The sequence below is a fragment of the Malania oleifera genome, chromosome 4 (assembly GCF_029873635.1).
Source record: "Malania oleifera isolate guangnan ecotype guangnan chromosome 4, ASM2987363v1, whole genome shotgun sequence".
NCBI classification, from domain to species: Eukaryota; Viridiplantae; Streptophyta; class Magnoliopsida; order Santalales; family Ximeniaceae; genus Malania; species Malania oleifera.
Window position 1 is genome coordinate 63,832,682 of NC_080420.1, and position 12,574 is coordinate 63,845,255.

The following is a 12,574-nucleotide window of genomic DNA, read 5'->3' on the forward strand; positions in this document are numbered from 1 at the left end:
GTAATCAATTTTATTGTTTATTAATAACTTCAACTATTCCATTTTAATGAGAATCTTTGTGAGCAATGTTTGCTTGACATTATCTATTTAATTACTATGTATGTGTGTCTTTTCTTCTAGATAGTAGGTGATCTAGTGTATAGAGTATGACTTACACACAGAAGATTAGATCATCAGCTCTTTTAAAATATAAGTTTATTGTTCACAGTCTTAAATGGAATTGGACACACCATTGGTAGGACTGGAGTACAAGGTTTTAATAGGGCTGTCTTGACTACAGGGAATGGTATAGTTCCAACTCCTTGTGCTAGTACACTTTGTGCGTATTAAACGGGACTGTCTCGGGGTAATTTTTTTTTATATTGACTATATGAAACAATTAATACCTCATGATTATTATGAGTGCTTATGCTCTTAATCTTGATATGATTATTGGACACGTGTACGTAGTGTTTATTACTTTGATTCATAGTAGAATGAGATTCTTTATGGGTCAATAAACTCAGTAAGTTGGGTAATGACATTATGTGTATGGTGAACATTAATTATTGATGGAATCCATATCCCAGTATTAGGATTGATGATACCCTCTTGAGGAAGCTTATAAGTTTTGATTGTGTCAAACCCTGTAAGTGGATTTTGAATCTGACACATCAAATAAGTTAAGTGGGAAGGTCTTAGAGAATTAAATGTCAATTAATTAAATTATTAGTAATTTAATTTAATTGATGAGTATCTGTAATCTTTACGTGGGGAGATAAATAAGCATTTAATAATAGGAGCTCGAAATTTAATTTCGAATATGACAGGGAGTGCAATTATAATTCTTTAGTTGTATGAATTGTAATTAAAGTAATTAAGGATTAATCCGGGTCGGATTAGGAATGCTTAATTATGTTGGAAGCCCTAGTCATATTTCCCCAGAGGTCTCTACTATAACCTATATACACGTGCTCCATTCAGAGGCAAGGGTTAGACGAAAATGCACACACAGAGGCAGACGTCTTCATGAGAAGCAAACCCTAGTCACCGCTGACGAGCCCACTCCCTGAGGAGTAAGGTGTGTTCGAGGAATACAATAGAATATCCCTGGTCATCATCAAGAGTTCTTCTTTGATCTAGCAGATTCGAGAGTTCCTATTCATGCTTGCAGATTTGGGAGTTCTTCTTCGTGTTTGCAGATTCGAGATCAAACTAGAGAGATTTTGCAGGTATGATCCTAATCATGTAATTAGGATTTGCAAGATCGAATTTTTATTGTGATCCGAGTTTGAAAGATCGAATTTTTTATAACCTGGGTATGCAATATCATTTTTTTATTATTTGTATGCACTATAGCCAGATCTTAGGGCTATTCTACAGCAGGCCCCTTCACTCCCATCAAGGTATACTACTCACGGTGTGCTAGGTTGTTGAAAAAATTATTTAAAAGAAAATATTGGGAGAGGGAACCATATTCCTTTAATTCAATTAAAATTTTATTATTGCTCATCATATTTTGTTATAATATGTGATTCTTAGGATTAAAATGACTTTCAATTCCCTAGTTGTTATTCTCGAAGAAAACAAACTAGTTGGACCTAATTATATTGACTAGAAAAGGAACTTGAATATTGTGTTGATTGCAGAGGAGTTCAAGTATGTGCTCGTAGAGGTATGTCCACGGAAACCCGATGAAGGGGAAACCGATGAGGAATCCCAAGCTTACCAGAAGTGGATTAAAACTAATGAGATGGTGCGGTGTTACATTTTGGTATCTATGTCAAATGTTCTACAATAGCATCAGTTTATGCCTTCAGCCTATGATATAATGCAGAACCTCAAAGAAATGCTTGGGGATCAAAATCGTGCTGCTAGGCGGACTGCTATGAAGGAACTTATAAATACTACTATAGTAGAAGGGAGCCCAGTAACAGATCATGATCTGAAGATGATTAGTCTTCTCAATAAGCTAGAGATCCTTGGAGCTGAAATCGGTGGGGAAACCCAGGTTGATATCATTCTTTAGTTGCGGCCTAATTCTTTCAAGTAGTTTTACCTAAACTACAACATGAATAAACTCTCTTACTCATTGGCAGAACTACATAAAGAGCTTCAAGCAACTGAGGGCCTCATTAGGAAGCCAACTATTGCTTTTGTGACTGAGAAAAGTTCTTCTTTTAGAACAAAAAGCCAAAAGAAGTAGAAAAAGGTTCAGAAACCACAGAGAGCTCCTCTAGTAGTACGTGGGCAGCAAGATTGAGTGAAAAATCCTAAGGACAAGTGTTTTCACTACAAGCAGTAAGGGCACTGGAAATCACAATGTCTATATTATTTTTCCAAACAGAATAACAAAGGTATATCTCATTCACTAGTAGTTGAAATATATTTAACGGTGATATTTACCAGTACCTGGTGTATAGATATGGTAGCCACTAATCAATTTTGCAATTCTTTGTAGGGGTTCCAGCGAACCCACCAACTAAGTGATGAGGAGATTTACATATTTCTAGGAGATGGCACGAGAGTGTCAGTAGTTGCATAGGAGATATTTGCATTTTTTTTTGGTAGAGATAGGATTTTAGTATTGAAAGACTCTCTTTATGTACCTTCCATTAGAAGGAATTAGATCTCAGTTTCCAAGTTGGTTGATCATGGATATTCCGTTTATTTTAATGACTCAATTGTTATTAAATTAAATAAATGTTTTATCTATTCTGGTACATTGGTGGACCGTCTTTATATTATTAATCATGTTTCTCTTATAGTGCACCTAAACGAATTAAATAACATTGATAAACTACCATGTAAGAGAAAGAAACCTTCTGAATTGAACTAGACTTATCTTTAGCACTTATGCCTAGGTCATATTAATATGAGACAAATTTCAAGACTGGTTTATAATGGACCATTAGGTTCATTAGAAGTGGAGGCATGACCAGTTTGTGAATCCTCCTTAGAAGGTAAGATGACCGAGCGGCCCTTTTCAGCCAAGGGCTATAGAGCAAAAGAGGCATTAGAACTAGATCACTCTGATTTGTGTGGACCTACGAATATCCATGCTAGAGGTGGCTTTGACTATTTCGTTACTTTCATTAATGATTACTCAAGGTATGGGTATATTTATTTAATGTGCCATATGACCAAATGCATTGAGAATGTTAATGTATTTAAAGCAAAAATAGAGAAGCGTTAGGGTAAATATATCAAGGCACTATAATCTTGAAATAACTCGACGAATACTGGTATTTAAATAAAGAGAAGGAAATGGAAACAGTAACAGAAGGAGGCAGCCAACTTCGTCGACGACATTACACTTTGGGAAGCAATGACCCAAGAAAATTTATCATGTCCTCATCGACGAAAACAAGTTTCGTCGACGAGAAGATACCAAGAGAGGATTTTTGGAAGTCTAAAATTCATCGAAGAGGGTGTAGGTTCGTCGATGAACTTTCTACAGGACTCATCGACGAGGTGACGTGTCGACAAATTCGGCTCTATAAGTAGCCTAAAACTCAGATTTAATTACAGAAAAATCAGAAAATCTCTCTCTCTCTCTCTCTCTCTCTCTCTCTCTCTCTCTCTCTCTGCCTATGGTTTCTCTCTGCTCTCTCTTCTATTTCGGCTTCATCGTTTGCTGGATCGACGATCTGAGGACACCACGATGCTCCTAGGGAAGTTCTCTCCAAATCTATCGGAGCGGATTGTTGGTGGAAGTAAGTTGAAGTTCATCCCTGAGTTGAGATAAGGCTTTCTATGCTAAATTTGATCTTTTCGTAGTTATACTCACGTGAAAATACTGAATTTTAGTTCGGGGAGTTATTATTTTTAGGGAGTTGGACGAGGAACCCTGCGAGTGCAGGACCATAATTTTTAGGGGGTTTCTCTCCAGTGTCAGGTAAGGGAATAAACTAAAACAGTTAATTTTCCATACAAATTAGTATTATTTATTAGCAAATTAATTTTCAAGAAAGCATGTGATATATTTGAATGTTAGTGAGAAAATACATATTTCGGAAAATACTGCTGTTATATAGGAAATGTAATTTTAGAGTAAAATGTATGATTTTACTTAGCATTGTGTGGCATGAACATTATTTTATGTGACAAGTATTATGTTATAGCAATTTTACGAGTAAAGCATGTTTTCAGGAATTTGAAATAATACCGTGCATTATGATTTTGAAAATACATGATAATTGATTTACTTATTCAGAATGGTTTTTATAAAATGTTTGGTGCGAGGCCGTATTTATGAAATGTTTAGCGCGAGGCCATATTTATGAAATGTTCGGCACAAGGCGGTATTTACGAAATGATCGGTGCAGGGCCGTATTTATAAAATGTTCAGCACGAGGTCGTATTTATGAAATTATAGAAAATGCCATCAATTCATTTATGTTAAATTCTATATTGTCATGAATTATATGTTATCAGAACCCGTATGTTACTTTAGTTCAGTTTCAGGAGTATGGTATTGTAGCTATATAGATCAGATATCTATGTTCAAATTGGTGCTAACCACCCCACGAGGGGTTGGGAGATGGATAGTCAATGTGACTTTCAGTGTAGAGTTGTAGATGTCAACCTGGTAGTTCGGACCAAGGTGTGGAGGGCCCATCATACTTACAGACATTTTTGACTCGGCAGTGGTCGGCCAGCCATTGTCGGGTCCCGCCTTTGAGCTGCACAACCCGTCATGGGGGGTAATACACGACACCAGTTAGCTATTCATCCTGGGAATATTTTTAGTATTATTAGCTATAACAAACATTTTATGAATGGAATGATTTATTAGAAAATACGAAAGTATATGATTATTCAGTATGTTATGATGATTGTTTACATATATATGAAATGTACTGTATATGTATAATTGCATTAAATGTTCATGTTGCGACACACTTGTATTTAGTTTATTTTCCCTTACTGAGAAGTGTCTCACCCCTGACCTTAAATAATTTTCAAGAAACCCAAGAGGACCGGCAGATTGAGGCCGCCATTGAAATAATGTAGTTCTGCCCTACTAGGAGGGTAAGTTTTTTGTCTAGGAGCCATAGATTGGTGTGGTGGGTTCCTAGATATGAATATATTTTGTATTTTTGGAGATTGCATATAAACACAGATATTTGGGAATGTAGTTAACTCTGGCATTTGGATTTTATGGCTACGAAAATGTGATTTAAATTTACTACTGCTTAGGTTTCCGCTATGTATGACAAGTGTTCTTGATACCCACAGGTTCTGGTTGAATTTGTTATTAATTATGTTTTATTATATGAATATTTAAGTAGGTCGTTACAGATCTGATCGCGGTGGCGAGTACCTATTAGGAGAATTTGTGGATTACTTATTAGAGGAGGGAATTGAATCCCAGTTGTCTGCGCTTAGTATGCCACAACAGAATCGTGTAGTAGAAAGAAAGAATAGGACTCTTGTGGACATGGTCATATCTGTGATGAGTTATTCAGATTTGCCTAATTCGTTTTGGAGACATGCACTAGAAACAACAATCTATATTCTGAACTTGGTCCCATCTAAGTCACGACCTACTACACCCAAAGAATTGTGGACCGGGTGCAAACCTAGTCTGCGGCATGTTTGGATTTGGGGTAGTCCAACACATGTGCTAAAAAGGAAAACAGATAAGTTGGAACCAAGGAAAAATGTCTATTTGTTTGTTGGCTACCTTAAAGGAATGAAAGGTGGTTTATTTTATTATCCTAAATATTAGATCATTGTTAGTACCAATGCTCGATTCTTAGAAGAGGACTATGTAATGAACCACAAACCCAGAAGTAGGATTGTTCTTGAAGAGTTGAGAGGAGATATACCAGCTATACCAATAATGCAAGAAGAACCACCACAATATAGAGTTATTGACATCTCATTGCCTCATCGTAGTGAGAGGAATGTTGTAACTCGAGTTAAGTCTAACCCATCACATGCAGCTACCATCAATACACCAGTTATACAACTAAGGCAAAATGATGGTGCACAAGGATTAGGATCAACACAACAAAACGTGCCTCATCATAATGGGAGGCTTAGACACCAACTTGATCAGTATGTGTTCTTAGCAGAGTCTTATGACAGGATCCCAGATGAACTGGATACCGAATTTGACAACTACTTTGAAGCACTTTAAGATAAAGATGCAGAACTCTAGCAGAAGACTATGAAATCAAAGATGGAGTCCATGTACTCTAATCAAGTCTGGGATCTTGTAAAGCCACCTGAAGGGATAAAACCCATCAAAATTTCCATTAATCAGTATAAAACCACATTCTATATATACAATCATAACTCAGTATAAAATCACAACTTTGTATATATTCATAACTCAGGATAAAATCCATACTCGGTATAAAATCACATTTCTATATAAAATCACAATTTCACTACATAGTATCATAAAAGAGATTTCAACTGATAATTCTGCAATTATAACAAATTGTTCTCATGCCACACAATTTATATGCTTATACCATAGTATAAAAAATTTCCTGGGAAAAATATATTGTGTAGAAAAAAAAAAGGTATAATCATCTCCATAATTTTATTTAACTCACAATACACATTTTACAGGAAAACAAGAGATGATTACCCTACTCACTTTGGTTTTCCGCAAATACATATATAATAACCAACAACCATTATTTTCATATGCTCAATTTAATCGGTTCAATTTCAAAAATAAACTAACATAATCTATTCACCTTACCTTGTTCCTAGAGTAGTGCCTACGATGCTTAAACAACGAATCCACTCTGATTAAAATGCTAAGGATCGAACCTAGGACCCCGAAATGGTGTTTATACTTCAATTTGGCTAAGTTTTGGGGAGAAATTAAAGAGAGAGAGAGAGAGAGAGAGAGAGAGAGAGAGAGAGAGAGTAAAATTTTCCTAAATAAAATGAGCTAAATCCAATTTATAGGCTGAAGCCCTAAACGAAACCGTCGATGGTTTTCCTAAAACCGTCGATGGTTTGCTCTTTTACCTCCCCATTGGAAACCGTCGACGGTTTGCTCTTTTACCTCCCCATTTACATTTTACCGCGCATTTACACTTAATCAGCCCTCAGTAACTTGAAACTGTTGATGGTTTTCCTGTGATTTCTGAAACGGCTGACAGTTTGGTCTCACCTAACCATGCACACATACAAAATCGTCGATGGTTTTTCCCCAGACTCCTCAAACCATCGACGGTTTGGTCCTGCACCAAACCAAATTTCCCTTTTATTGTTGTTATTATTATTATTATTATTATTATTATTATTATTTTCGGGTCTCTACATCCTCCCCTACTTATAAAAATTTCATCCTCGAAATTTGTTAAGTAGCACTTTTACCAACATCTAGAAATCACTAAAATATTTACTCGACTCTAAAAAGAGCCGGAGGCCACCCACATAGTGGCCCCATCCCAAATTTGTTAATAACTCTCACATATGGCGGAGGAATATTGTGGTTACAACAAAGGTTTCTAGGAGATTACAAATAGGCAAAATAAAAATTTTCCCAAAACCACTTATAATTTAACAACCATAAATAGATAGATTTAAACTAAACAAACCTATTCTAAACAAGTCCATGATCATACAATCACATACTTACCAAAATAGTCCCACTTACCTGCCTCGCGTTGGCTTAGTTGAATAAGTGTGGGTACCTCTGATGCATTACCTCTAATTCCAATGAAACTTCTTCAACTGCGTGATTACGCCAGAGTACTTTTACCGATGGGATCTTTCTGGTGCGTAGTTCCTCCTCTTTCCGATCTAGAATCTGAACTTGTACTTCTTCATATGATAAGGTGTCTCCGAGCTCAAGCAACTCATAACTTATCACATGCAATGGATCTGGGATGTACTTTTTCAGCATAGGCATATGAAACACATCATGGATCCTAGACAATGTCTAGGGTAATGCTATCATGTAGGCAACTAGACCAATTCTTTCTAATACCTCGAATGGCCCAATATACCTAATGCTTACCTTACCCTTCTTCCCAAATTTCATAACTCCCTTCATTGGTGCAATTCTCAAAAATACATTATCCCCTACACCAAACTCTAGCTCTCGTTAGTGGGTATTAGCATAACTCTTCTGTCGACTCTGAGCTGTTTTAATTCATTCCCGGATAAGTTTGATTTTCTCAATAGTCTACTGTATAATATCTGGCCCCAAAATTTTCCTTTCACTAACTTCATGCCAATAAAGTGGAGATCGGCACCTCCGATCATGTAACGCTTCATATGGTGCCATCAAGCTACTCGCTTGGTTGTTATTATTATGAACAAATTCAACCAATGGAAAATACTAAATCTAACTCCCTCCAAAATCCTGCACACATGCTTGCAACATATCTTCAAATATATGGATTGTTCTCTTAGACTGTCCGTTAGTTTGGGGGTGAAATGCTATGCTAAATGTCAGTTGAGATCCCAAGGCCCTCTGTAAACCCTTTGAGAACTAGGATGTGAACCGTGGGTCTCAATCAGATATGATGGACACTGGCACGTCGTCAAATCTAACTATCTCCTGAATATACAACTCTATCAACCTATTCATGGAGTACTTAACCTTGATCGAAATGAAATGGGCAGTCTTTATCAGATGATCTACTACTGCCCAAATGGCATTGTGCCCATGCAGTGTTGATGGAAATCCCGTTACAAAGTCCATGGAGATATGCTCCACATCCACTCAGGAATGTGGAGTGGTTGCAAAGGCCCTACTGGTCTCTGATGCTCAGACTTCACATGCTGGCATATAAGACACTGCTCCACATATCAAACAATTTCTCTCTTCATATTATTCTACTAGAAAGATTCCCTCAGATCCTGATACATTTTGGTGCTTTCTGGATGCATTGTATAAAGAGAGGGATGTGCCTCCTCCAGAATGGTTCTTTTTATCTCACCATCATCGGGTATACATAGCCTAGTGCAAAACCTAAAAATCCCATCATTTGAAATATTAAAATCTGCCCTCAGTCCACTCTGCACTTTATCCATAATCTTCACTAGCTTTATATCCTCCTTCTGAGTAGTCTTAATCCTCTATAGCAAAGTTGGTGGAATTACCAGATTCTCTATGAACGCTTGATGGTTTCCCTCCACTAATTGCACACCAAATCTTTCTAGATCCATCCTGATATGGTGTTAAGCAACCACTGCTGATACTGATGTACTTACTAACTTCTGACTCAACGTATTAGCTACCACATTAGGTTTCCCTAGGTGGTAACTAATGGTACAATCATAATCCTTTATCAATTCCAGCCATCTCCTCTATCTCACATTTAGTTCCTTCTATGTGGAGAAATACTTAAGGCTTTTGTGGTCCGTAAAGATCTCGCACCTTCCATCGTACAACTAGTGCCTTTAGATTTTTAATTCATATACCATTGCTGCCAATTCCAAGTTGGGGGTAGGATAGTTCTTCTCATAGTCCTTGAGTTGATGAGAAGCATAAGTAATGACCTTCCTTTGTTACATTAAAACACACCCAAGCCTTTTCTGAGATGTGTCACTATAAATCACGAAATCACCATCTCCTGATGGAATAGTCAAATGCGGAGCAGTGATGAGTCTTTGTTTCAATTCTTGAAAACTCTACTCACAATCATTAGTCCACTCATACTTCACATTTTTCCTCATCAGCCATGTTAGAGGACTCAATAGTTTAGAAAACCCTTCCACGAACCGACTATAATACCCTGTTAGATGTAAGAAACTCCTGACCTCGTGAACGTTCTTCGGTCTCACCCAATCCACTAACGCCTCTATCTTACTCGGGTCTACAGAAACACCATCCCCAGATATCACATGTCCAAGGAATGTAACTTTCCCTAGCCTAAATTTGCACTTCTTTTTTGCCTATATAGCTGACAGCATCCATGGTAAGGAACGCATGCATGACCCGACAAATCTATACTCTTGCTCTCCAAGAGGTCTGAACACTACCTCTTTCTTATAACAATCAATACTAGCATAATTGGAGGCTAGCCAGTCCTTTCCCAAAATCACATCAAATCCATGCATGTCAAATGCTACTAGATTGGAAGGTAGCATCCTTCCCTAAATACCCACTACATAGTTTTTAAGAACCTTTCTACATACTACTATTGTTCCTGTCAGTGTGGCCACAGCTAATTCAGTGTCTAATAGTTGAGTTTCTAACCCACACAACTTAGTATACCTTAGAGATATGAAAGAGTGTGTTGCTCCTGAATCAAAAAACACAACAACTTCATTTGAAAACAATAAAATAGTACCTATCACCACATCACTTACATTCTCTACGTCCTCTAGTGTAAAAGAATATACTCGCGCCTGGGCAGTGTTCCTCTGATGGCTGCCTCAGGGTGCTTGATTGTTTCCTCAGAATTTATTAGGAGCGGTCGCATGATTCAGAAACACACAATAGTCTCTTACAATATGTATAGGTCTACCACATTGATAACAAATCACTCCTTTAACTCAGCATTCCCCCAAATGCCTCTTCTGACACCTAGGAAAAAGAGGAGCTGATGGATTATTCTGATCAACCCCCATTCCTGGTCTCTGGACCACATTGTTATTACTTCTCCTCCATGGACCCTGATTGGTACCTTCTTTAAAACTAGGAGGCATGGGCCTCTTCCTCTGATTTAGCATCCCCGCATTCCTATGCAGGCTAGTCTCTAATACCATAGCTATATCCACCAATTCTAAAAATTTTGAACCTAAAAATCCGCTACCTGCTCATACAACCCCTATCTCAAGCCTCTCTCAAAACTCCTCGCCTTCTTCACCTCATCTAGAACCATATATAGGGAAAGGCAGGACAATTCAATAAATATGGATGCATACTGCTGGACTATCAAGTGCCCCTAGGTCAAGTTCATAAATTCCTTCGCTTTAGCATCCCTCATGGTTGCGGGGAAGTATCAATCGAAGAAAATTTCCTTAAAATGGCTCCAGATCAGAGTTATGGATTCTGGCCTTTGATCTTCTAGTACCTTCACTGATCTCCACCAGCGCTTGGCTTCCCCAATCATCTTAAAAGTGGCAAACAAGACCTTCTGTTCATTGGTGTAGGGTAGGACTACCACTATTTCCTCGATCTTCTGGACCTAGTTTTCTACAACGAATGGGTCAGCTCCTCTTGAGAAAGTTGGGGGATTCATACAGGTAAATTGTTTTATAGTGCATCCTTGATGGGTTGGTAGGAAGTTATGTTCCCTTGAGTTTCCCGAAATCCCTTCCATGACCTGCTGGGCTATACTACGCAACACTGAATCATAGTGACAGTCGTCCACATTGCTGCTACCTCCAGCATTTGCATTGTTACCCCCAGGGTCCATCCTAAAAATAGGATAGAAAACAATCTTAAAATCTTATATCATAACATGACTGCTACAAGCTTTTAACTAAGAAATTACAAAATATATTATATCCTCGTACTAAAATACTTCGGCTACATTAGGAACTTCCCTAGTACAAACAAATAAACTTAACGTCCAAGTTTCTTATTTTCAAGTTCCAGTCACACTGCTCAAAAACAAAACTGTCGATGGTTTTCCATGGCGTTCCTGAAATCCTCATTTTAGGAAAACCACAAAAAATTGTCACGAAATTTGTGCCTTCAGGCTGCAAGAAAAAATCCAAAATTCCAAATTTAACCTCCAATAATGACTTACTAAAATCCCGATCTACCCGTTTACTACCCTCATCAAAATACATACTGTAACAACCCAAAAATTCATATATTTTTTTTTCATATATATACTACTCTGATACCCCTGTATTATCTACTATAATGCCACGTCCCAAAGCAAGCACCGAGAAATTCCTGTTTATAAAATAACACACCTATGCAGCAGAAAGCATAAATTCATACAACCATAATTACAATACCAGAATTCATTATTTTCTCCAAACATTTACACACACATCTCTCGAGTATTCTTTAGTGGATCATCTAGAATCTACACAAAAATACATCTCCTAGCATTCACTTACCCAACTGATAGGGCAGTACAAAATCTCCTCTATCTCCGAGCTTGATCTGCTCGCCTACCTGGATCACCTGAAATATTTAAATTATTGGGACGAGACAATTCTCAATAAGACGAAATATGCTATTACCAGTGTGTGGCAACTGAGTTTACATGAACAATATATTTTTAATCAACTGAAACTAAGATAACATATAAAATGAAATACAATAAAACTCACACCTATGTGGTTTAAAATACAAATGTTTTTGAATATATGCTATTTTCTGCTATTTTTTGAAATATAATAAAACTCACACCTTTTAGTATCTGTAGGTATATCTGCTATTTTTTGTAAAAATATATATATATATATATATATATATATATAAACATAACTAGGAAAACTTCCTTAGACGGTTAACTATAAGTCATGATTTGACCCCTCATGACAGGGTTATGCGGCTCGTAGGCAGGACTTAACAACCGTTGGCCTACTAGGATAAGTCAACTGAAATCTCCATTGTCAGATCGGATGCCTCAACCCGGTCTACCGAGGAGTCTGTTGTACATCCCTTGGCATGATCGACTACTCATAAAATCCACACACT

At 37.3% G+C, this 12,574-nt stretch overlaps 1 protein-coding gene across 1 annotated transcript in view; it reads left to right on the plus strand.

Moving 5' to 3' along the window:
• LOC131153822 (uncharacterized) overlaps positions 1-2,008 on the plus strand; it is a 5,651-nt gene extending 3,643 nt beyond the window's left edge. Inside the window, exons 2-5 of the mRNA XM_058106275.1 lie at positions 1,182-1,211; positions 1,339-1,399; positions 1,629-1,735; positions 1,817-2,008. Of these exons, the coding sequence (XP_057962258.1) occupies positions 1,182-1,211; positions 1,339-1,399; positions 1,629-1,735; positions 1,817-2,008 (390 nt within the window). The remainder of the gene's footprint in view (positions 1-1,181; positions 1,212-1,338; positions 1,400-1,628; positions 1,736-1,816) is intronic.
• Positions 2,009-12,574: the final 10,566 nt, after the last annotated feature.